The 27,965-nt window shown below is 34.5% G+C and overlaps 1 protein-coding gene across 3 annotated transcripts; it reads right to left on the minus strand.

The window, feature by feature from the left end:
• On the minus strand, positions 1–27,950 carry LOC306860695 (E3 ubiquitin-protein ligase Itchy-like). 3 transcript variants are annotated; one of them, XM_079402516.1, is made up of 24 exons: positions 27,759–27,950; positions 21,679–21,769; positions 20,062–20,203; positions 19,708–19,832; positions 17,897–18,031; positions 17,763–17,808; positions 17,396–17,568; positions 16,534–16,729; positions 16,272–16,367; positions 14,921–15,095; positions 14,763–14,835; positions 14,355–14,439; positions 13,883–14,011; positions 12,173–12,245; positions 11,610–11,681; positions 11,329–11,417; positions 8,757–8,916; positions 8,460–8,593; positions 7,296–7,436; positions 6,170–6,290; positions 4,983–5,087; positions 4,813–4,909; positions 3,497–3,569; positions 1–852 (listed from the first exon to the last, which is right to left on the minus strand). In XM_079402516.1, the coding sequence occupies exons 2-24, from the start codon at positions 21,746–21,748 to the stop codon at positions 753–755; spliced, it is 2,610 nt and encodes an 869-aa protein (XP_079258642.1). In that variant the 5' UTR covers positions 21,749–21,769; positions 27,759–27,950; the 3' UTR covers positions 1–752. The 3 variants fall into 3 exon arrangements, with proteins under 3 accessions (XP_079258642.1, XP_079258644.1, XP_079258643.1); XM_079402518.1 differs by having other exon boundaries at positions 27,838–27,898; XM_079402517.1 differs by lacking the exon at positions 27,759–27,950 and adding an exon at positions 22,909–23,511.
• Positions 27,951–27,965: the final 15 nt, after the last annotated feature.

Consider the following 27,965-nt stretch of genomic DNA (forward strand, 5'->3'; position numbering starts at 1 on the left):
AATGTATTAGTTTGGTTAAGTGTTTATTTTTTTGTTAAGTTAAATTCACTTCAACACAATGTTTACATACAATTGAAAGTGTATATATACTCATTTTCTTTCACTTTACAGTTACAAGAACGTGGAAAAGACATTTTGTCCACATTATAATAATGAGAATTTGTAAAAATGTGTTTGTCATGAATATGTTTGAATTTTAAAGTCACAATGCAAAATACCTTAATTGTCCTTATATTTTTGCAAAACAATTTCTAAATGATTTTGGGATGAAACTGGCAATTTCTTGACAGTCTGAATGAATTATTCCATCAGTTGTGCAACAAGCCATCAGGTCCTCGCCTGAAGATCCTGCTGCTGTCGAGTGCTACACTTTAATAACTCAGGTTGTTTGGATGACGGTGAGGAAAAAAGGCACAAGGAGACCCATCGAAGGGTTTGTGAACATAAAAACACACATTCACAGAGCTCTGGTGAATCATTCTGGGACTCTTCTGGAGTCGTTCAGAACGGCACTCGCTGGATTAATCACATGTAGAAACGTCAGCGTCACGTCTCTGACACGCTTGCATAAAGCCTCCTCGTCTCACGGGGATACAGAAATGAATACCAAGTGACAAGTGAGCGACGAAACCCTCATTTTTCTCATAATGCACCTGTGTGTCAGATCATCGGTCTGTCCTCTCAATAAAACTAGTGTGCATGAGATCTGGATGTCCTCTTTGTGTGTGTGTGTGTGTGTGTGTGTGTGTGTGTCACTCCTGTCCGAATCCTTCCGTCTCCTCAATAGCAAACATCAGCTTCTCCTTCAGCTGCTCATAACTGCGGTACGGAGGCAGATCCAGACGATTAAAACTGGAGTACAAAGAAAAACAAGAGATTTGCAGGTTTAGTATCCACACTGTGTACTCGATGAATACTGTATATGTACTGCTGCTGCATTACAGATGAATATTATTGATTTTAAGATGATTATTATGCCGTATACAACAACGAATACAAAAAATTGCAGTATATGAAGATCTAAGAGTGGCACGTGAAAGCAATTTCAAAATAAATATTTATTAATTTAGATTATTTATTAAATAAACTTTTAAAAAATATAGATAAATAATTTAAAGTACTGTCAAAAATCTATATTATAGATAGTTATTATATACAGTAATAAGTCTGAATACATAGTGCAAATGTGTAAAACTTTACTGTATATGAAGCACTAGGAGTATGGAGGGCCAAATTACTCAAAATTAAATAATTCAATAAATGTTGAAATATAAATAAATCGTTAAATACATAATTAAATAATTAAATACATAAATAAATCGTTAAATACATAATTAAATACATACATAAATGCAGAAATAAATGCAGAAATTAATTAATTCATTCATTTCTTTATGTATTTATTTATTCGTTCATTTATTTATGTATTCATTCATTAATTTCTTCATGTATTTATTTCCTCCCTCCACATTTCATTTTCAGGGTTACGGTTGTGGGCACGTCACTCAGTGGGCGGGGTCACCTTTCAAACTCGATTTCTTTGGTCTTTCTATTTTAGGAGCCTTTTTCTTGTGCTTTAATACTGGCAGCGTTGTCGCGCGCAGCTGAACCGTGGCTTGTGTACTGTAAATAATACAGAGGAGTATCATCAATTCTGTCCTATTTTCCAGCGTTCTCCTCTGAACAATGTGTGCCATGTGCTTAGATGTATGATATGGCCAGCATACTCTGATGCGATGCCCCTCTTTAGGGTGACCATACATGCCATTTTTCCCAGACGTGTCCTGGCCAGGATTTCTATATTGCCTAAATATCAAGGTTTTGGCTTTGTTTGCGTGTGCAGACCGATCGGTGTATGACATCAAAGTACCATATGGTTCCTTATGCTTTCAAAACACTCTCGAGGTACTTTGATGTCAAACACTGATCGGTCTGAGCCGCACCGCTTTAAGTCAAACACACTTTAATATGAACGCGTATTTGCATCGCTTTGACCGTAGATGTACCTTCTCACACACACCATGATTGGTCCATTATGTACAATGCTTGCATGCTATTGGTCAAACTACTTTTCGATCATTACCTTCAGCAAGCACGAAAACAAAGTCAAAACTAATCCTGGCCGTGTCAGGGAAAAATAACATGCTGTATATAGGAAGTTTACTTGATAAAAAGTACAAGTAACAAATGCCTCTAGTTTTATTAATTTAAACAGGCCTTTGAAGTTTGGGCAAAACCTCGTGGAAGTGTTGTGTTTTCGTGCATTTAATTTTTTTCATATGGTTACACATTTTGCACTTTTGCATATGAAAAATAAATAATTGGATTTTTGCTAGACCATTTTTGGTCATTTTTATTTTATTTTTTTTCAAATTCAGCTACCTATTGGACTGTACCATTCTCAGCCATAGCTCGTGATGCGAAAAACAAGAAAAAGGCGCCTAAATTAGAAAGACCTAAGAAATCGAGTTTGAAAGGTGACGCCGCCCACTGAGTGAAGTGCCCACAACCGTAACCCTGAAAATGAAATGTGGAGGGAGGAAATAAATAAATAAATGAATGAATAAATGAACGAACGAACAAATAAATAAATAAAATGAATGAATAAATTAATATTTATATATTTGTTTCTGCATTTATTTATGTATTTCATTATTTCAATATGTATTTAACGATTTATTTATATATTTCAACATTTATTTAATTTAATTTTGAGCAATTTGGCCCTCCATATAGGAGTGTCACTTAAACAGTGAAGGAATCACTAATCAATGTATTAACCTCAAATTAAAAATATGAATACATTTGTGTACAAGTAATTAAATATTTAATAATTACTTACTCATTTATATAACGTAATTGATTCAATAAACAACAAATAATTAGACAAAAAAAATAATTCTTTAAAAATCATATTTAAATAAATATATTATATATATATTTATATAAATATTATATATTTAAATATTTAATAAATAATATTTATATAAATATTTTAACAATATTTTGAAACAGTATCATTATAACATTATTAATATATACTATATAAATATTTTAATAATAATAACCACCACAAAAACAACTAATTCATCAAGCTCACATAAATGAGTTACATATAATACAAACATACTTGTGTATACTAATATATACTGTTTAATATATATATATATATATATATATATATATATATATATATATATGTGTGTGTGTGTGTGTGTATATTACATATATATACATATGCATGTAATAGATATACACGCACACCCACATACACTGTACTATGTTTTATTTATGCTTACTTTATTAAAAATGTGTTTGCCTTTTGATTGATCTATTTGATAAATCTTTAAAAAAAATATTTAGACAGTTTAAAAGCTGCAACCATTGGACTAATATTTTAAAACATGCCTCCTCTGGCACAAGTCCATTGTACTTACACATCTTAAGTTTAAATTTTGAGGTCAAGATAATGTCTGTATGAAGTGCGATTATGTACCATGTGTGGCTGCGGGGAAGCCAGTTCTCCTTCCCAACCTTCTCGATGCAGAACTTCTGCGGTCCGTTACTCCCTGAACCAAACACATGACAAACGTCACACTCTGCCAACAAGAGCCAGGACTCAAACAAAAAAAATATTAAACCAATAATATCAAAAACATCTAACAACTATGATCCAGTCAAATTCTGGTTGCTCTCTACATTATGTCCTAATCATTATTCCACTAATGGCAACTGGTCAATGTTGTGATTTTGAACTACTTTGCTTCCATAAGATGTCTTCTTTGAAAGATAACATATAAAATACACATTTAAGTGTTTATTTTATAACACTTTATCTGTTTGGGTCTGTAGATTTCAATTACAATCCATATCTTTAAAAGTTTTTTCTCCACTTCAGCAGCACTTACAAACACCAAATTTAGCAGTTTTATTCCCATCTATAATCTGAAGGTTTTTACTGTGGGGTTTGTTAATATATCATTAACACTGATTTATATAACATTTAAAAAAAAACACATGGTCATTTTTTTTCTATATTATCTTTTATCGTTGCTTTCAAACGTTTTGCCAAATTTCATAGGTATTTTGTGAAAACAGAAACTTTTTACAGACTAGTATACACTTCTAAATCATCTAAAATACACTTTTAAATATTTATTTTATAACACTTTATCTGTTTGTGTCTGTAAATCTCAATTACGATTTGTGTCTTTAAAGAGTTTTTTCTCCACTTCAGCAGCACTTACAAACACCAAACTTAGCAGTTTTATTCCTCTCTATATTCTGAAGGTTTTTACTGTGGGGTTTGTTCATATTTCATTCACACTGATTTATATAATGTTTTATTCCTACAACATGATGAAAATTAATTTTTTTCTGGCCGTTGACAGCATTTTCTGATTTATGGAGAGATAAAAAGAGATATACAAAATCCCTTCAGTAAAAACCTTTGATTCTAATATGTCAACAAAAAAAAATAAGAATTTTGAACCTGGCTTTATCCAATGGTCAGATTCATTTTCTGGAAATGTCTAATTAGATAACGCCCTTATTTACAAATTTAAACAACTTTTTTTTTTTTTTTTGAAAACATGTAATACAAAGTAACTGTCTGTGATTAATCAACTGGGACAGTATGATGATGTGTATTAGTTAAAATTTTTCCTCTACTCACTTGTTGGATCTAGTCTTAATGCTATAATACATCACATAATAGTAGTGAACACATAGTGAATGCTGTTTCATTTTGTTATGTAAATAAAACTGATCTGAATCCAAAACAAATTCCATGTGACCTTCACAGTAACTCACCCATCAGGTCTGCAAAGCCTCCGACAGGCAGACGGCAGGTGCCGGTGACGAACTGCAACAGTCTCATGCGCTTCTCATTGTCCATCTCTTTAATAAACTACAGAGAAAAGAGAGTGTGTCTTGGTGCATTCATTTAAAATTATTTACTAAGGAGATAATTGCGTCATTACCTGCCAGAACCACAGGATCTGTTTACTGGTGGAGGTGTAATGTCTGTAAATGGTGCTTCTCTGCCAGTCATTCAGATCTATTTCTTGCATTCCACACAACATCACCTATGGCACACAAATTTGGGGTTAATTACAGAATAGATGCCCGGTCCTGCAGATTTGCTTTATTTAACATCAAGAAGATCAGGCCCTTTCTTTTGGAACAAGTTCTTGTTCTGTCCAGGCTGGACTATTGCAATGCTCTCTTGGCAGGTCTTCCAGCCAGTTCTATCAAACCTTTACAATTAATCCAGAACGCGGCTGCAAGATTAATCTTTAATGAGCCAAAAAGAATGCATGTCACACCTCTGTTTATCAATCTGCACTGGCTACCAATAGCTGCTCGCATAAAATTCAATGCATTAATGTTTGCCTACAAAACCACCTCTGGCTCGGCACCCCTTTACCTAAATTCATTACTTCAGACTTATGTGGCCTCTAGAAGCTTACGTTCTGCAAGTGAACATCGCTTTATTGTTCATCCCAAAGAGGCACAAAATCACTTTCACAGACTTTTTCATTAAATGCTCCCTCCTGGTGGAATGAGTCCTTAACCATCTTCAAGAATCGTCTAAAAACACATCTCTTCCATCTTTATTTGACCCTCTAACTCTAGCATTCTCTATTCTAATTCTATTCTTTAAAAAAAACAAAAAAACACTAGCTTTTCTAATCTTTTTGTATTCTATTTGTTTCCTTTTTATTTATTATACAATTTACAAAAAGCATAAAAGGCCTCTAACACTAGCTTGCACTCTTTTCTATTCTATCTGTTTTCTTTTTATTTATTATATAATCTTAAAAAACTTTGCTACTTGTGCTATGTTAAGCTAACTGAGACTTGTTACAGCACTTGCATATCATTACTCTTTTGTTGATTTTGATTGCTCCATTGTCCACATTTGTAAGTCACTTTGAATAAAAGTATCTGCTAAATGTAATGTAACAGTATTTAAATGAGATGTTTGACTTGATTCTGCAAGCTTGAATGTACAGTACATTTGTTATATCCAATATATACGAATGCCACTGCATTTTGTTATGTTATGCAATGACATTCGGATACGATGAAGTGTGACTCGAGTGCACATATATTTGAGGCAGCACTGTGCGTGGGATTTAAGAGATTTTAAATCAGCGTCTCTCACCTCCAGCTCTTTGGCATCGAAATACTGCAGGTACTGCTGCGGAAGAACCTCATTAAATCCTTCAAAGAAGGCTTGAGTCTGTTCCTCGACACCACGAGACAGACGCCACTCCGCTACCAGCCTGAACACACACACACAACAGGACATTTACAACCAACACATACTCAACAACACCCGAGGAGGTATAAGCTCCGTTCCAATCTCTAGAGAGCTGCCTTGCTGTCTTTACAGGAAGCTACATTCTAAGAGATCATCAATACAGAACCTGGCTTGAAATGCACTTTATGGCCAGCTGACATTTCAGTGTTTATTTATAAGTATTTTGTTAACCTTTTTACATCCATTTAGGATATAATCTTTTTCAAAAATGTTGTAACAATGAAACAACATATATGTAAGTTGTTTCAGCACTGAAAAAATGCAACATTTTAAATAAAATTTAAATATATATTTATATTAATATTATAATAATAATTTATAAATATGTTGCAAAAAGCTGCTTGCAATAAATGCATTACATGCAAGTTAATGCAACATTTTTTTATGTGTGTGTGTGTGTGTATAAACTGTATCATTTAATATATAATAAATATATCTATAACTCATTTATATTAATTTAAAATATTAATATCTTTAAATAAATTCATATAATAATTAAAAATGCACATAAAATTTAATTATTTATATAAACTATTTTTATGTAATTAATAAGTAATTGTAAATGAAAATGTAATTTAATGTTTAAAAATTTTATTTTTAAATAAATGCACTATATGTAAGTTAATGCAACTTTTAATATATTTATTATGCAAAATGTCAAAATTAGGTATCTTAGAAGCAGCATAAATTTGCTGTTTACTTTTTGGCATAGACTTAAATTGTTGCCTAGATAGGCAGCTCACTAGAGTGATGGCACTGAAATGAGGGAAACACAGCAGACTGAGCTCCTTCTTTATAATTTCATCACTAACTGGACTTTGACAAGTAAAATGAATATAATCCTTTGTAACGACAACAACATGACCAGTACTAAAGCATCTAGAGGGCTTTATGTGTGTCAGCATGGGTTCTGAGTTTATTTAGCATCCAGTGTTTCATTATGAGACTGAGACGGGCAGAGCGGCACCTGATGTACTCCTCTTTGTTCTCCTCTGTGACCTGGATGTTCCCGCCGTCCGGCTTCAGCTCGTGAGTTGACACCTCACCCAGGATCTCCTTATCCACCGAGAAAAACATCTCCAGCCCACACTCCTCGATGTTATTATCCCTGACACAATACACACACACAGTTAGAGAGGCATTCATGACTCAAATCAATCACGTTGAGCTGCATTTCAGACGTGAGGGTTTATAATCACACCACACACAAGAACGACTCAAGAATTCAGAATACTAACTTATAACACTGACAAAAAGTATCCATATACAATAATTTGAGATGATCATACACAAAAGAAGGAAGGCAAACGTTTTAAAAAGGAAAAACAACATTTTTTACCTGCATTTAAAGCATATCAGAAACATTATTAATTGTTAGAATAATTTTCATTAATAATTTAATAATATTATATTATAATAATATTAATTATTTTTTAATTGGGCAAAACCTTTTCTATTAAAGACTAATTACATTTAGCTTTTTTTAATCACTGTAATAAATAATTAACAAAATAATAATTTTCTATTTATTAGATTTTTATTTGGAGGCCTAAACACATAATACTTAAGTCATCAATGCAACTTTACTCTGAAATATAATGTGGACGTCATATAAAGTGGACTTTATTTACATATTTAGTAGTAGTAGTAGTAGTAGTAGTAGTAGTAGTATTAATAAGTCAGAATTTATGTTTATTTTTAGAAGAAAAAATATTTTATACAGTAAATAGATAAATACATACAAAATACATGCATGCATATATATTTATTCATTCATTCAATCCAATAGAATAAACATATAAAAAAACTAAAACTAATAAAAAAATATATTAAACATTATATATATATAAAATAAATATCACTGATAAATAAAAATGCTGATTTTTTTTTAAATTACATATATATATATAGTTTCATGCATGTTACATTATGTCATGAATATTATAAAGTATTTTGTTGTTGTTTCTTTTTTATTTTTAAAAAAGTACCCAAAAGGTATCATGGTATTATTTAAAGTAACTTATGGAATATATTACTGTACCATGGAACCACATACACTTCTGCAAGACTTTAATGCATTATACTTATTCGTAAAGTATATTCATGCGTTCAGTAAAGCTGGTAAACTGACTTGATCCAGATGAGCGAGTTGTAAAACTCCGGGTCGATGGACTCCAGGTCTTTCAGAGCCAAGGGCTTGTTCAGGATGCGCTTGTAGAAAGGCAGCGAGAAGCCCGTATCGATGAATTTCCCATGAAACAAGGCCTGCAGGAAGCACAAAGAATAAATGCTAAACAGGCATCATGGAGATTGTTTTCATTATAATGTTCCTAAATGTCCAAATCCAGTCAAGACAGGAACAGTTGTTTTATATCGCACCGCATGAAATACAATCTGACACTGACCAAATATGGCAAGGCAGCATTACCATGGCGATGAAGCGTCCAATGAACCGGAAGTATTTGAGGTGGTCGGGGTTGATGTAGGAGGCGGGGTTTATCTGGAGGCAGTAGTTGTCTTTGCCAGCGTATTCAAACAGGCAGTACATGGGGTTCAACACCTCGTGAGATAACAGGAAGAACCATTCCCTGCACAAAACACACAACACGCTTTATTTTACAGTATCACACTGGACACAAGCAATGCTGTGTGACGCACCAAACCTAAATCACTCTGAAACAACTAAAAACCACTGCACCTGAGCATGAGAGGCATCAGCAATAAGGGAAAACTTTTTTCTTTAATTTGGGTTTACTCTTTATAGGAGCTGACTTGAACCTCTTTCAGTAATCATAAAGTGAACTTCAGTATTTTAGTATCACTGAGACACTATTTAGTTTTTATTCATATTTTGAATCAATCCTATTTCTTTTGTAGTGTGTTCTTGTCATTTTCAGTATATATATATATATACACACACACACACACATATATACATATACAGGTCCTTTTCAAAAAATTTGCATATTGTGATAAAGTTCATTATTTTCTGTAATGTACTGATAAACATTAGACTTTCATATATTTTAGATTCATTACAACACAACTGAAGTAGTTCAAGCCTTTTATTGTTTTAATATTGATGATTTTGGCATACAGCTCATGAAAACCCAAAATTCCTATCTCAAAAAATTAGCATATTTCATCCGACCAATAAAAGAAAAGTGTTTTTAATACAAAAAAAGTCAACCTTCAAATAATTATGTTCAGTTATGCACTCAATACTTGGTCGGGAATCCTTTTGCAGAAATGACTGCTTCAATGCGGCGTGGCATGGAGGCAATCAGCCTGTGGCACTGCTGAGGTGTTATGGAGGCCCAGGATGCTTCGATAGCGGCCTTAAGCTCATCCAGAGTGTTGGGTCTTGCGTCTCTCAACTTTCTCTTCACAATATCCCACAGATTCTCTATGGGGTTCAGGTCAGGAGAGTTGGCAGGCCATTTGAGCGCAGTAATACCATGGTCAGTAAACCATTTACCAGTGGTTTTGGCACTGTGAGCAGGTGCCAGGTCGTGCTGAAAAATGAAATCTTCATCTCCATAAAGCTTTTCAGCAGATGGAAGCATGAAGTGCTCCAAAATCTCCTGATAGCTAGCTGCATTGACCCTGCCCTTGATAAAACACAGTGGACCAACACCAGCATCACTGACTGTGGGTACTTGACACTGGACTTCAGGCATTTTGGCATTTCCCTCTCCCCAGTCTTCCTCCAGACTCTGGCACCTTGATTTCCGAATGACATGCAAAATTTGCTTTCATCCGAAAAAAGTACTTTGGACCACTGAGCAACAGTCCAGTGCTGCTTCTCTGTAGCCCAGGTCAGGCGCTTCTGCCGCTGTTTCTGGTTCAAAAGTGGCTTGACCTGGGGAATGCGGCACCTGTAGCCCATTTCCTGCACACGCCTGTACACGGTGGCTCTGGATGTTTCTACTCCAGACTCAGTCCACTGCTTCCGCAGGTCCCCCAAGGTCTGGAATCGGTCCTTCTCCACAATCTTCCTCAGGGTCCGGTCACCTCTTCTCGTTGTGCTGCGTTTTCTGCCACACTTGTTCCTTCCCACAGACTTCCCACTGAGGTGCCTTGATACAGCACTCTGGGAACAGCCTATTCGTTCAGAAATTTCTTTCTGTGTCTTACCCTCTTGCTTGAGGGTGTCAATGATGGCCTTCTGGACAGCAGTCAGGTCGGCAGTCTTACCCATGATTGCGGTTTTGAGTAATGAACCAGGCTGGGAGTTTTTAAAAGCCTCAGGAATCTTTTGCAGGTGTTTAGAGTTAATTAGTTGATTCAGATGATTAGGTTAATAGCTCGTTTAGAGAACCTTTTCATGATATGCTAATTTTTTGAGATAGGAATTTTGGGTTTTCATTTGTAATGAATCTAAAATATATGAAAGTCTAATGTTTATCAGTACATTACAGAAAATAATGAACTTTATCACAATATGCTATTTTTTTGAAAAGGACCTGTATACACATATATAGATACATGTTTTTTATTAATTATTATTTAAATTTGAGTTATTTTCAAGTAAAACTAAACAATTAGCTGAAATAAAACGCTTTCATGCTTTATTTTATATGCTTTTATGTTATATTTTATTTCAGTTAACATTTATTTTAAGTAATGATAAAGTTTGTATTTATGGTTTTAATTTTAGTTTCAATTTTAATTAATTAAATAATAACCCTGGAGAACAGAGTTAAAGAAATATATACCTCCACTTGAGTTTTCATGGGGCACATATGGCACTAATATGTTACAATCCTCATTTAATTAATTTTTTTGGACATAAAAACAAATGTGCTTTTATTTTGAGAGATTGCCAGCAATGAAAACATGTGCTGATGGTTTCAGAGCACATTTATTTAATTCATTAATTTGCAGTCTGCACAATTTGACAATCGCACTAAGCCATATTTTGATATATCACGCAGCCCTGCTCTAGAATGCTTTGATCTGGTCTTTTTTCTCCAGAAAGAGTGAAATATGAAACTTGCCTGGCCACGCCTCCATAGTCAAGCCCCTCCTCCCCAGGGAAGATGATCCACAGCCTGCGGCGGAGATCCTGAGCGCTGAAACTCATGATCTGCAGGGAGACACCAGAACAATGCCATTTCACATCTCAGAGACAAACCGTGCAGATGTCTGACATGTTTAAAGACATTTACAGGCTCCACGCTATGTCTCTGATCTGTTTTATAAATGCTGGAGCTACTAGCAAAAAAAACACCACAGTATTACAGCGGTCATGGGTTATTTTAAAGTTAGACCGCATTACCTGCTGGAACGAGTCTTCAAACAGAGTTTTGCGGGTGACGGTGATCTTTATGTGCTGTGGCATTGCTAATTGCTGTAATGAAAAATGAAAAACAATCCTTTAAATAATTTATATGACTGAAGTAGTTATAATACCCATTTGGATCCTTTTTGAAAACTTTACCCTCAGGTCATCCAAGATGTCCATGAGTGAGTTTGTTTCTTCATCAGATTTGGAGAAATGTAGCATTACATCACTTGCTCATCAATGGATCCTCTGCAGTGAATGGGTGCCGTCAAAATGAGAGTCCAAACAGCGGTGATGCGGGTGCCTCCATTCTGACGGCACCCATTCACTGCAGAGGATCCAATGGTGAGCAAGTGATCGCTGCATTTCTCCACATATGATGAGGAAACAAACTCTTCTACATCTTGGATGACCTGAGGGTGAATACATTTTTCTTTTTTGGGTCAACTATTCCTTTAATATTGTTCTGATCAACTTCAGATATTTGCTCATTAAAACTTTCTCCATGTATAAAAACACAACTGGACCATAAATGCAGAACTGAAGGAAATCCTCACCTGACACCAGAATCTGAAGTACTGAACTTTGGCTTTGAAGTCTCGTACGTATGTGATTTGAGGGCCATTCTCACTGAAGGGAAGGGAAGAGTGAAATTGTTTATTATACAAACACAATACACAGTAAAACGGCTTCGTATTTTGTTTAGGACTAAATCTAAAGCACCACAGCATAATATCTTAAAGGGATAGTTCACACAAAAATGAAAATTCTGTCATTAATTACTCGCCCTCATGTTGTTCCAAACCCAAAAGACAAATTAAGATATTTTTGATGAAATCCAAGAGCTCTCTGACCCTGCATAGACAGCAATGATCCTTACACGATCAAGGTCCAGAAACATAGCAAGGACATCTGTAAAATAATTATTTTTCGTTCTTTTGTACACAAAAAGCTTTCTTGTAGCTTCATAAAATTATGGTTGAATGTATCATGGATTATTTTACCGATGTACGTTTCTGGACCTTGATCGTGTAAGGACACTTTCTGTCTATGGAGGGTCAGAGAGCTCTCAGACTTCATCAAAAATATCTTAATTTGTGTTCCAAAGATGAACAAAGGTCTTACGGGGTTTGGAACAACATGAGGGTGAGTAATTAATGACAGAATTTTTGTGTGAACTACCCCTTGAATAATTTAATGTTCAATATGAAAATCACTAAAATTGCTGTGCATGCTAATCCTTCCTGTTTACTTCTTAAATGCCCTCGAACTGTCCACAGAACATCTGAAACTAATTCACAAGGTGAAAACATCCTAATACAAGTCTCATCTAGACGCCAAGACGGGTAACACTGAGTGCAGATGTTTGTTGGGAATATTTTGACATCAGCAGCACGTCTCGCATTCCTCTGACGTAGAGGGTCGCTTTGCGTCTTCAAAACAATTGATGTGGATTAATACACACATTCTGAGAGAGGTGTGTTTGTATTCTCTGAGCTGAGTCATAACGGAAGATTATAATCGAATGCAGTTTCACTCCTGAGGCACATAAACCCGTTTTTCCTGTTATGCATGTAATGACTGATGAACACGCACTGTGTCGCCTGAAAGAGATCACTGTGCATCTGTAAGCTAAACCAAATGAAGCAAAAAAAGAAATTCCTCGGACTAGTCTCAAGGTCATAAATGACATTTATAATATGATTTATACATAATGATTTCAAAAGTAAAAAGAAAAGGAAGCCGCACTGATGCTGACATCAAATTGCGACCATAAACACTTTACCGCTGCTGACATAATAACATTTACATTTATATTTATTAATTTATCCAAACAACTAACTAGGTATGTGCAACCGCGATCGAGTACTCAAGTCGATCGATCGATCATGAAAATAAACAAATTCTGATTGGTTAAAGCAGCACCCTGAGCTCTGATTGTTTAGCTTGCCACAGCATGCAGTCCAAAATATAGACGTGAGAAGAGAGAGATGCATGGATTCGAAGTCTGGGTCAGCTACATACATATCTGCTTAATCTAATATAGGATACGTTGGGCTATTAACATTTATTAACATGCCGAATGCGTTGCATGTGTTTAGTTTCATGCTCAAATACAATGCAACCATAAACTGCTGCTAATATCATAATGCAGTGCTGAAAAATACAGGAAAATCTGACAGGGACACCAGGCAGAACTGCATGATCTAGGCACGTCTGGGGAAAGACTGTCTTCTCTAAGTGTGTGCGGGGGTGTTTGCACTTACAGAGAGGATTTTCCAGTCCGTGGGTCGATGTAAGTGGTGGCTCTCCGGTTGTGATCTACGAAGTAAGGGATGCCATCGACAGTGAACCTCATCTCCCAACCTTCCGGCAGTGGCTTCTCATTTAGCAAACTGCACAACACAGAAACAGAGCTATGAGCACACTTTAATAGGCATCAGTTTATGAAAAATGACTGGGCAATAATTACTCATTTAAATCAATACTGTATTGCGCCTCACTATTAAATAAGAAATAAAATGAATTTAAACGAATGCTTGAATTTAAAACAAAAAATGAAATTTTGGATTACACTGAAGATGGAAATTACAACGTCCATAGACCAACAAGAAAAACTTCTATGAAACTGGTCTTCCTTAATCACGGCTGAAAGTGGAGTGCATTAAAGGTCATCAATGTAAAAGTGCTTTATTGTTTCTCTCTATAGATTGGCATTTTAGAGGAAAAAGATCTGACCCTTGTGTGCGCGGATCCTCCCACTGCGTCGTTCTGGTCGTGTGATGAACAAAGTAAACTCTGCCAGTACTGTCCGTTCTCTTCTCTGAGAGTGAAACAGAAGGAGACACCAGGAGGAAAGTAAGAAATAATAGAGCCAAGATGTGATTAAGCTTTTGCAAACTTTCACTCAGAGCTATTTTCAACATTTGAGCTATTTTCACCAGCTGGTTTACACGGTGCAAGCGCTTCTCATTTGTTCAATTGGAACACTGAAGGATGCACCGGCTAATTTTAGTCCTGCTTCGCAGGTGCAGATGATAAGGTTTCCAGAACAATAAAAAGTAGCTGCTGGTCCAGCATATTACTGATGAGGGTACAGTCCTAGCAGTTTCTCCAGGCAATGAAAGGAAAGTTTGTGACTCTCACCCCATCCGTGTGGCAGAGGTCCCAGCGGGTCAAATTCCTTATTCTGGGTGGCTGAAGCCTGATCCTGCAGCTCCTGGAAGAAACAAAGAAGAACATTATGGCTAACTGTGTGTATATGTTAAAATATGAAGATAAATGCATGCATTTAATTTCCTCACCCCAACGATGAATCTTTGGTTGAACTGCTGCATGGCTCCCTGCAGCTGACTGCGCTGGTGCTGCCACTGCTCGTAGTTTCGCACCGTCTCCATCGTGGGCCGCTGCCACGTGGTGGTTCTGCTAAAGTGGTCCACAAAATACACACGGCCCATCGGGTCCACACGCCGCTCCCAGCTACGAGAGAGAAAAATATTGATATTTTATTTATCAAAAATATTTATGCATTAACTTTTTCATCAACATTTCAAACACTATTGAATAGTATTTATAACATCTCCTAAGAAATGTGTCGCTAAAACAACAACAACAACAAAAAGGTAGAATCTGACTGAGAATTCTGAGAATATTTTCAACTGCTAGATATAAAGTAGGAATTGCGAGATAAGCTCGCAATTGCAAGAAAAAAAAATAGAATTGAGGAAAGAGTCAAAATTGCGAGAGAAAAAAAAAAAAAATCAGAATTGCGAGATCTAAACCCACATTTCTGAGAAGTCCAAATTGTGAGATTGTGAGAAACTTGCAATTGCAAAAAAAAAAAAAAAAAATTATAAGATTTAAATTCAGAATTTTGATAAAAAACTCAGAATTGCAAGAGTTAAACTTGCAATTGCGAGAAAAAAAATCTGAATTGCGCAATATAAATTTGCAATTGTGAGAAAAACGTTAAAATTGCGAGAAACAGTCAGAATTGCGAGATCTATACTCACGTTTCTGAGAAATCCAAATTGTGATATAAACTCGCAATTGCAAAACAAATTACAAGATATAAACTCAGAACTGCGAGAAAAAAAGTGAGAATTGTGAGAAACAAAGTTAGAATTGCGAGATCTAAACTCACGTTTCTGAGATATCCAAATTGTGAGACAAACTTGCAATTGAATATAATCAGAATTTTGAATATAGTCAGAATTTTGAGAAATGTATTTCTTTTTAAGTCAGAATTGTGTATATATATATAGTATTTCAGTACTAGTACACATCCCTAGTCACAGTGCAGAACAGGTGGTCCTAAAACAAATAATCTGCAATTTCTTAAACAAAATATCATTTCTTTTGTGGTGAAATATGACCTGGAAGTATTCTGGGTTTTGTGAGATTCACTAAGGCCATTGGGCTGTTGTTTTCTATACCATACAGTATATTTCAGAAAAATTCAAGTATGTGAAATAGCAACTCTCTAATAAATGAGATCTCGTGTTAAAACATGAAAAACTTCATTAACAGTTGAAATATCCAAACTCCACCATACTGCACTGACTGAGTGTTACAGTTTATATATATTACAAGTATGCATAGTACATTCTTCTAAGGGTGTATCCAGTAATTCAGTGACAGAGGAGGGTTTCTTACCCTGTCGGCAGAGGCTCCGGTCTCTCCCACGTCGTCCTCTTTTCCACATGGTCAACGTAATACAGACGGCCGTTCTGATCGACACGCTGCTCCCAACTACACACACACTACAGTTAGTGAGTGAACCATATGGGCACTGATATATAATTCAGTTCAATTATTTAAAAATTTTCAAAAACAAAGCATGCATTTTCTGTTGAAAGGCAATTTGTAAATTGGGGAAGTGACAAAGAGGAACCGGTGCTTCTGTTTACTGACGTACCCAGACGGGAGCGGTGCAGGGTTGACTATGCTGGGAATCCTGCTGGGGGCGGGGACTACGCTGAGGGACGTCCTACCAGGCTGCTCCACTGTGGGGGCGGGGCTATAGTCTGGGGCTCCGCCTCCAGTGGGATTCCGAACCGGAGTGTCTGAACGGGACGAATCGCTGCCATCAGGAAATGAGCCTGTAGAGGAAACTGCAAAGAGGGGGGAAAAATTCACCACCATTTACTCATTGCAACAATATTTTTCAACAACCAATATGCAGAGCAAATACATGCATATTTTTTGCAGACAGAGTGGCATTAAACTGATCAATAGTGACAGTAAAGACATTTATAATATCACAAAACATTTACATAAAAAAATATAAATATATATATAGATTTCTGAAGGATCATGTGACACTGGAGTAATGATGCTGAAAATACAGCTGCAGATCACAGAAATAAAATATAGTTTAACAGATATTCACAGCTATTTTAAATTGCTAAAATATTTCCCTATTTTACTGTTTTTACTATATTTTTGTATCAAATAAATGCAGTCCCGGTGAGACTTCTTTCAGAAGTAGTAGTGGGTATACATGACGTACAGTAATAAGCAATCAGAAAATTAAATATACATTTATTTTACATAATATTTACGAATATGTACCAATAATTATTCATTTAAAAGAATGGAAATTACATACTTGTCTTAATAGGCCATAAAAGATTCGTTATCAGCTGATGCTGGCCAAAAATCTACTAATAAATAAGCCTGGATAATATTTTGTCTTTTTTTGACTTTCTATATGACATGTTTCAATATGAAAAAGTAGAGCATTAAACAGCTAAATGCTATAATCGAATGTGTCTCACCTGGGGAGGACGTGGGTCTGCGAGGGGTCGGCGGCGGAGGTCGCGAGGGTCGCGGGGGTCTCTGGGGTCGCGACCCTCTGGATGACGCTGAAGGAGAGTCCATGCCGTTCACACGGCCGTTAGGAGCCGACGGCAGCTCCTGACCATCTATAACCGATGGAGACGGATCTCTACTTCTCCAGAGAAAGAGACATCAGGTGGACATGTTTCGTTCAAAACCATATATGCAAAATGATTAGAGACATGTGACATTCCTCAACCAATCACAGCTTCCCTTCATTTTTGGTCAAATCAAACGACTGTACATAAAGAAACATTAATTTACAATTTCACTTTGATTGTCGTTTAATAACTAATATGAAGATACCTTCTGCTTGAGTCGTCATTAAGCTCAGATTCCCCATTTAAAGTATCTGGAAAACAATTTCATTAGTTATTTGTGCTCTTTTTAGTGTAAAATATTACAGTAGCACTGTTATTGAAATGAATGGAGTGACTGACTCTGGTTGTTGGCCTCGGCCGACTGGAACATTTCAGGATCCACCTGCAGACCGTCTAAACACACGGACAGATCGCCGATGTTATCAGACTGATCTCTGTCTGTGCACAGCTGCAGCGTCTGCACCACCTCACAGACTGAAAGAAACACAACCAAAGAGAGACGCTGATGAAGAGATGAGTGTGAAAAGCTCCAAACAAAAACAATCAGTGTTCAAATGGCACTCAACTTCATTACAATGGCTGAAAACAGAGAGTAAATGCAGAAAAATCAATGAAAAAATTATATTTATATTTTTACATTTAAATTATTCAATGTTTTTTTAAATAATTTATATTTAAAATTTATTTTATATTAAAAATATTAAATATTATTTTTACATTTAGATTAAACTATTGAATTATTCATTTTTTAATAATTTATAAAAAATTATAACAGAATCATTTATTTAAATATTATGTTAATGTTTATTGTATAGTATAAATTATCCTTATAATATAGTATATTCTTTTTATTAATGTTTTCATTTTTTAAAGTTTATTTTTATACTTTACTTTTTTTATTCACATATTGTACCTATATTATACAATTATATGTAATATAATATTTGTTATACAATACAAATGATAATTTATATTATAATGCCAATATTTTTTATTTATATTTTTTATAGTTTATATTTAAAACCTTGTGTCTAACATTATAACTCCGTTGCAGCTGGTAAACACGATAACTTTTGTATGTTATGTGAAAACAGTAAATGCAGAAAATTCAATAAAACACTACTTATATATTTATTTAATTACATTTATATTTTTACGTTTAAATTCAACCGAATGATTTATTAAAAAAATATTTGTATTTTTTATTATTTAATTAAAATGTCTACATATATTCTTAAATTTATATTACATAAATTATATATAATTGAATCACTTATATTATACAATTGTATAAATTATAAACATTTAAAAAATTATTATAGCAATTTAAATTAATATTTAAACAAACATGTACACATTCTTAGATTTATATTACATAAATTATGTATAATTTAATAACTTATATTATGCAATTATATAAATTACAAAAAAATTTTATTGTAGAATTTTAAAGTTCATATTTAAAATATAAACGTACACATTTAAAGTGAACAATCACTTTCTAATCTAGTCAGCCCACTATTATAATTACTGTCAGAGCTAGTGTACATGGTAATTGGAGCCCAAATAGATTTTGATATATCAAAAGAGCATTTAGATAACTAAAATGACCTAGAGAGCTTTACAGCTCAATAACACTGCTTTTGCTTGAATAAATGTGACCCTGGACCACGAAACCAGTCTTAAGTGTCAATTTTTCATCTGAAAGTTGACTAAATAATCTTTCCATTGATGTATGGTTTGTTATGATAGGACAATTTGAAAATCTGGAATCTGAGGGTGCAAAAAAATCTAAAAATTGTGAAAAATCATCTTTAAAGTTGTCCAAATTAAGTTCTTAGCAATGCATATTACTAATCAAAAATTAATTTTTGATATATTTACGGTAAGAAATTCACAAAATATTTTCCTGGAACATGATCCTTCCTTAATATCCTAATGATTTTGTTTTATATTTTTGACCCATACAATGTATTTTTGGCTATTGCTACAAATATACCCCTGTGACTTAAAACTGCTTTTGTGCTGCAGAGTCAAAAATAAAACAGAGGGACTCCAGTGATCAACACTGTGCAACAAACCCTGCTAATAGAGCCAGGCTTGTGCTGCGCTCTTTAATGTGGTTAAAGTGGCAGAGCATAAACACTCACTCTTCATGTCATGTGATTTGAGAGTCTCGCTGACGTCGAGGGTGGCCACACCCAGCAGAACGTCCGACTTCAGTGTCTGGTGACTCCAAACACGGAAGATCAGCTTACTGAACGGAGTCACGATCCTGACGGACAAACACACAAACACACACACACTCAGCCGCTTGACTTGGCAAGCACCGCAAATAATAGAGTCCATAGTCAGACGTCATTTATAATCACTTCACGTCAAGAAGATAAAAGCAGTCTAATAGAGAATTGAGCTGCATGACAATGTGCATCTGAAGTTCATTCAGGAACTGGTAGAGCCTGTGGGAAATCAAAAACACAGGGCTGAGGTCACAGCAAACTCACACAGTGAGCGACTGCTTCCACTTGGGCGAGTGTGTGTTGTTGCATTTCTCTGTCTTTTTGGACTGGCCGTCCACACACACCTCCACATACGGACTCGGGCCGAACCAGTTCTTCTTGTTGTCCTTGAGTTTGGCCGAGATCACTGCAAACCGAGAGAACAAACAGTCAAAACAACACACCGTGTCCATGATGGGTTTTTGGTTTGCAAACATGCTTCACTAAACATTACCGAAGAAAAGCAGGTGTTTGGAAGCGGAAGTACAGGTGAAAATACACTGCATTGAAACCAGATTTTTTTTAAATAACGTGCATAAAAATGCACTTTTTAATCAGACCAAACACAAATTTTTAAATAAAACATCCATGCAAATAAACAAGATTTTTTGCCCTTTAAAAAATAAATTTCTAACAAACCCCATTGTTTTTTTTGGAATAATGAAAAAAAATCATAATTCCACATAAATTGCTAATATATAAAAGGAACAAAAAAAACACTCCTCTGATAATTACCAGTAATATCTTTTAATTGTAAGAATACATGTCTGTACCAGGGTTATTATAGTTACTAAAACTATGAAAATATTTTTGCTAATTGAAGAAAAAAAAAAAAATTCTTAGACATGTTCCCTTGACAACTGAATTAAGTGGAAGCAATTACTAGAAATAAATAAAAACTAAAACTGAAATTAACAATTAAATAAACCTAAAACAATAATGAATAAAACGACAAAAGCACGTAACAAAATTACTAAAAATTAAACAAAAATTAAAAGTTAATTCAACATATTAATAAAAGCTATAATAGTATATAAATAAAATAAAATAAAACTGGTTTGTACCTACAGTATTAAGAAACATGAGATATTATGTTCACTAGAGCAAACTGAAACAATTAAAATGAAATCAAATCTTTGTATTCACTTTAGTTGCAAAATTCTACTAAATAAAATGAATGTTGTTCAGTAGTTTAGTGATTATGCCATTCAGCACAAGCAGAGAAAGAAACTTTTAATATATCAGAACTATTAGAAAGTTTACAAACATTCTTTACTATACAGGAAAAAAAAGTATGTTTTTTAATATTAGTACATATTAATATAATTAGTATGTATTATTATTATATGAACTTACTATTAACAGTCATACACAAATAACATGCACACTTCCTGATGAGAGTTGTGTGTTGTGCGTTCATATGTGTATGATGGTCTTTTTGATTTTTTGGCCTTTTATATATATATATTCATTTAGCTGACGCTTTTATCCAAAGCGACTTACAATTGCTATATATGTCAGAGGTCGCACGCCTCTGGAGCAACTAGGGGTTAAGTGTCTTGCTCAGGGACACATTGGTGTCTCACAGTGGATTCGAACCCGGGTCTCTCACACCAAAGGCATGTGTCTTATCCACTGCGCCATCACCACCGCCTTTTGTTCTCTTTTATTAGCAACAGAGAGAGGAAAACTGAACCCGTGCACCACAGCGCCTTTATTGCTCTGTGACGCCATCAGAATTGAAGTATTAGTGTTTATTAATGAGACAGAACATCAAAGTCCAGCGGATGAGGAAGAATGTCACATCAGATAAATGACAGGTGGAAACATATGCAAACGTACCCATGATCTGCAGCTGCGCTTTCATAGGGAAGCCATTAGCAGGTCCTGCTTTAGCAACACTGCAGGCCATGACATACGGCTACACTGAGACCTGCAAGCACAAAACACACCAAACAACACGTCACACACATTTCTGCATTTTCAAGACATTATTTAGCTGCATGGCAAACAAAGCAATGTCCAGTTCTGCTTGTTGAGACTCAAAATTAATCTATCAAAGATCTGATGGCATGAATCTCATAAAAATAACAAATAAAAATCCTCAAAGTGCTCATTATGCTTAGACTTGTAGTTAGAATAATTTGAAAATTGTAAGGAAATCGTAAACTACTTTTTCTACAGCAGAACAATATATAAACGTTTTCTGACGCAAAATCTGAATTTGCTGTTTTTGAGAAATCACATGTATTCTATATAGGCAATATGCATATATAATAACTTCAAATGCATCTTAACATCTCTTAATTTTCATGAATATATACAACACCACCAGTCAAAAGAATGATGTCTGTAAGATTTTGTAATGTTTTGAAAGAAGTCTCTTGTGCTCACTATTTATTTGATTAAAAATACAGTAAAATTACTAATATTGTGAAATATTTTTACAATTCCAAATTGTTGTTTTCTATGTGAATGTGTGTTAAAATGTAATTTATTTCTGTGATCAAAGCTGTATTTTCAGCATCATAACTCCAGTCTTCAGTGTCACATGATCTTCAGAAATCATAATAATATACTGATTTACTGCTCAAGAAACATTTCTGATTATTATCAATGATGAAAACAGTTATGCTGCTTCATATTTTTGTGGAAACAATATATAGATTGATAGATTGAACAATGTTTTTTTTAAATTTATTTAAAATAGAAATATATTTAAAATAAATGTTACATTATAAACATCTTTACTGTCACTTTTGATCAATTTAACACATCCTTGCTAATATAAACATTATTTTAAAATTTAAAAAGTATTTGATTTTTAATATTTATATAATATTTAGATTTATTTTCATTCAGAGAAACCATCGTTTCTATTTTCGCCAAGCGATTTCTAAATATTTTATGCACAAAGTAAATAGGCTACACAGTAAAAACCTTGTTAAAAACTAGGTCAGATTGGATGACTATGACAAGACAATAAAAAAAATTATGCAATTATTCCAAGAAATACACGATTTATCCAGCATGACAGGAACTGAAACTCAAGGAAACACGAATCAAGCTCACCATATTCCAAAGCTGTAAACCGCAGTAAATGAAGAAACAATCCACTTTGATTTCAATATCTTTTGAGAAGAGATAAATGAGATCGTGCTTTCATAGCCATAAAAGTGTTGGACGCTTTCTCTGTTTCCTGCTGTAAGCAGATCCCAGATTACAGGCGCTGAGCTCGCTAACTTCTCCTCCAGTTACGTCACAATCAAACTGAGACGCTCACAAGCGAGAGACAGAGAGATCAGAGTGATATCTGAATAAACTTTCACTGGAGCTGATCTCTAGGTTAATTATTCATCGCTGATCGAGTGTCGGGCCACAATAAGAGCCCTGAGGAAAGACCGGCGCAGACGTCACAGATAAAGACAAAAACACCAGCTAAAGCTTTTTCAATGGCACTGATAAGCTTCTAGGTTAGAGATTATGACAGACGTGTTCCTTCATAATCTAAACGTCACTCAGCCAGCGCGAGGAAATCCAAAGACAAGTCACAAGTTTCTGCCTGAAATATCCTCTGCGTCGTCTTCTGCTGTCAGTTTAATGTTCAGTCACTATGTGTTAATCATTGAAGAGTCAGACACCCTTTCAGGACGTCAATCTGTTTGTTTGAGATACGCAACATGACAACTTCTGACTCCACCAATTGCGTGAGTCTGGGGCGGGGCTATCTGTCAGACGGAGGGAGTGTTTGTGGCGATAAAAGGGACAAAAAAACCTTCACAAAAGTACCGAGACATATCTGGAGACCAGTATATCAGAAAGATTAACCACCTAGCATCCAACCAGAACACGCTAGCAGCACAAAGTAATGTTTTATAATCCATAAACTTCTATTAACATCTTATTTATCTTAAAAACTCAACGATACTCTTTACAAAAGAGTACTATGGTACAGTGATAGAGTAATATCACGGTACTTTTATTTACCACATGAGCATTTTATAACCAAATCTATAATCTATAAAAAAATATATAATCTATAAACTGCTGTCAAATGATTAATCGCGATTAATCGTATCCAAAATAAAAGTTTTTATTTACATAATGTGTGTGTGTACGAGTATATTTATTATATATACACACACACACACACACATGCATGTATATATTTAAGAAAAATATGTTATATTTATATTTTAAATATATTTATACACTATAAATTACATTGTAATATGAAATGTAAATACATGTCAATATTTTCCAAATCTATGCTGTATGTGTGTGTATTTATTTATATATATATATATACATAATTATACACAGTACACACACATATATTATGCAAACAAAAACTTTTGTTTTGGATGCGATTAATCGCGATTAATCATTTGACAGCACTACTATAAACCAAATATATAATCTGTAAATCTATCCATCTACAAACAATTATTTTGGTAATCGATTAATCTGTCGATTATTTATACGATTAATCAGGTAAGCTTGCCAAATTTTATTTCTATATATATAGTTTCAGTCTTCTACTATATTTAATGTGCGTTTGTCCATAGAAATATGTTATTCACTTCTGTAAAGTGATGTAATCTGATTAATCGATAATTGTTGTCGATTACTTTCATTATTCACTGTACTGTGGTACAGTGATGGTATGAAATGGTAATATCACAGTACTTTTATTAACCACATGGCTGTATTGTAGGGGTGGGCGATATGAGCTAAAATTCATATCACTGTATTTTCCACTTTCCAGACGATATCGATATTATATCGCGATATGAGGGGGAAAAAAATGGAATCACATTTTAGTAGACCTTAGTTAAATTACTGGCATTATATGTATTTTAACCTTATATAACTTCTAAAAACATGATTTCAAGATCTAAGGCAAAAATAGAATGGTCTGACTTTAGACGTGTGAACTTCAGTGTTGGGCAGTAACTAGTTACTAGTCATTTAGTTACTGTAATAATATTACTTTTTGCAGTACCTAGTAGTGTAACTAATTACTAATAAGATTTCAGTAATAATACCATCCATAAAACAGCTTAGTTACTTTTGATGCCTCAACCCCGCTGATTTAAAACCAAACAATCAAATAATTCCTAGATTTATTTTCATATTCTCTGGCATTACATCCCACCCACATCCCTCTGATCAGCATATGGTACATTATATTACTATAATTAAAAATCTTTTTGGAAAATTAAACCGTTTCTTACCAACTCATGTGATTTGATCAAATACATAATGAAATATAACCGTATATGGGTAACGGAGAAATTACAATTAGCTTCAAGCTACACAAGACAATTAATGAGATTAATACAACACTTCTGCTTGAATGTCACTATCATTCACTATTGACTAATAACTGCGATCCAATGTGGATTTTGGACAAATGATGAGGCAGAAATATGTTGTTAGTAACATTCTAGAAGAATTTTATGTGGAAGATACAAAGTTACAACTTTTGTGGGGCGTGAAGAAACAGTAATGATACTAGTAGCGTAACTAATTACTGTTTCCAGAAAGTAGAGACAAAGTAAAGTAACAATATTACTTTTGAAAGGAGTAACTAGTAATGAGTAATATATTACATTATTTGAGTAACTAGCCCAACACTGGTGAAATTATGCTACATAAGACGCCTGCGCAAAAGAAAAACAGCACTGAAAGAATAAGCAAATTCACTCTCTGACAGCAGATGGTGCTTGTGGCCTCAATTTAGCGTTCCTTTGGTTACTGCTTTATATAAAGCTGCTCTGCTCTGCGCTTATGAACACGGAGGTATGAGAAAAAGAAAACGCCTTCCCTTCAGATACTCATTCATATTAACCCCCTTGCCCTAATTCATTATTTATATTTTTCGTCCTATATTTCGAGCATTGTGAACAGTGATCTTGCGCTGCCTGCTACAGTATTTTCTCTGTGTTAACGGCCGTTTACAGACTTAGTAATATTACCACACAAATTACATTTTGGGAAATTATTGTAATCCAGTTTGTGTGCAGCTCCGAAAAGCCGATCATGTGTTTGGAGCAAAAACTATCCGGTTCTGATTTATGTATCTCTCTCTCTGATGACGCAGTAACGACCGTGGGGGAAACAAAAAATCCAATTAAATCCATGAATACGTAACGTATCCACGGTATAGCAAAATCCATATCATGGCACAACATAATACCGGTAGTCACGTTAATACCCTACTGTATGGAATATTTGATTGTGACAGTACTATATAACCAAATCTACATTTGCAATTGACATTTATTTTGGTAATCGTTTAATACGTCAATTATTTACTCGATTAATCGGATAAACTTGCGAAATTTTATTTCAATACTTATAGTCTCTGTCTTCCACCTACATCTAATGTGTGTTTTGTCCATAGAAATGTGTTATTCCCTAAAGTGAGGTGATCTGATTAATCGATACTTTAGTTACTCATGATGAGTTGTTGCTGCCCTAATCAAATCATTACTGTACAATTAAATCAATACTCAAGTTTTGCAATGAAGCGATATTACCATTTTCAAAAGAGATACCATGGCACTTTTAGATACTTTTTTTTTGTTAAGTTACTTAATATTATGTTACTCCATGAACAGTAAATAACTGCATTTTTTTACAGAAAGTAACGCATTATGTTATTTGCATTACTTTTTGTCACCTGGGTTGGACTTGCTTATTTGTTTTTTAAATAAAAGTCATTTTTGTGGCAACCGCAAAGGCCCTTTCACACCAAAAGTGAAATAAGTGAAAGAAGCCTCAGGCTGAAGGAAGTACCTCACTCCCAATTTCTCTCAACACAGGGACAGGTGTCAGTGAATAAATGGGAAAACAAAGTCATTTACATAATTGAAAAAGTTATGCAAATTCAAAAGTAATGTGTTACTTTACTAGTTACTTGAAAAAAGTAATCTGATTACTTAACTCACATTATTGTAAAGCGTTACCCCTAAAACTGTTACCAAATCAATTTTTAACAGGCGATTTTAAAAAAACCCAGCAGATCTAAACACTATATTAAACACAGTCACATAACTGACAAACACTGAACTTTGTTTTAACACAAATGACTTATATCTTTAACACAAAACCGTTTCAGAATGTATCGGCATAAAACAGATAAATAAAATTATCATAATAATAGTTTTCTTCAAAATAGCAGTCACTACAGTATTGTAAACTCATAATAAATCTGCAATGTCTCTCCTTTAAGAAGCCTTTACAAAATAATACAAGGCTATAGTGAAGTATAAGTGGAAAAAATGCATGATATTGGCATGAAATTCCAATGGAATTTAAATAATACCACAATATTACCATGATAATTAATAAATATGGTACTTTTTCTCCCTTAACTTACAAAAGTGTATTTTATATGTACCATAGTAGTACAATACACTGCCATTACATGGCCATGCTATCAATATACCATTCTGTTTTCAATAATATCGGTGGCTAATAACAAGTAACAAAACTCCAGTAACTATTTTATGGGAGCAGAAACCATTTTTACCGCGGTATTTTTGTTAAAGTTGATGGAGATCAGTCAGGAAAAACCTGTTTAGCTAGGAAATACTTAAATTATCAAATCAGCTGAAACCAAAAGCAACAACAAACTCAAGCTAAACATCTGACATGACAGTATTAACATGCTAACATGACCCGAGCATATTCAGTAAACAATAAACGCACCGATACATCTCCAGACACATGATATTGATTCCCTCTGACTCTCATGGTCAAAACAGAGCTATTTATATGAGATACAAATAGTTAAAGTGATTGGTCGAGCTGTCAACACGACTCAGGGTCACTATAACGCAATGCACACATATAAGCGCGTCTAGAGGCAGTAAACTACAGCGCACAGTCTCCATCAGTTGACCGTCTCTTACCCGAATATATCGACGGGTCAGATACGAGACGTGAAGCTGAACCGACCCGTCTTCAGATAGTTTATTAGACAATCCGTACCGAGCGACTCCGGTTTAGATCCACGAATGAACTTCCGCCATCTTCACGGCAACACGTCATCAAAGACGCTGTTCTGAACTCGAGCCAAACTCCGTTTAACGGGAGTCGCGTTCAGTTGTTATTCCGCC

The sequence above is a fragment of the Barbus barbus genome (assembly GCF_936440315.1).
Source record: "Barbus barbus genome assembly, chromosome: 41".
Taxonomy (NCBI): Eukaryota; Metazoa; Chordata; class Actinopteri; order Cypriniformes; family Cyprinidae; genus Barbus; species Barbus barbus.

Excerpts from the sequence above, each read along its gene's own strand:
- LOC306860695 (XM_079402516.1), bottom strand. The coding sequence starts at position 21,748 with ATGGCCTGCAGTGTTGCTAAAGCAGGACCTGCTAATGGCTTCCCTATG. Across the intron at positions 17,809-17,896 it reads GGCCGAGGCCAACAACCAGA|ATACTTTAAATGGGGAATCT; the intron begins GTCAGTCACTCC and ends ATTGTTTTCCAG. Across the intron at positions 8,917-11,328 it reads GACTATGGAGGCGTGGCCAG|GGAATGGTTCTTCCTGTTAT; the intron begins GCAAGTTTCATA and ends TGTTTTGTGCAG.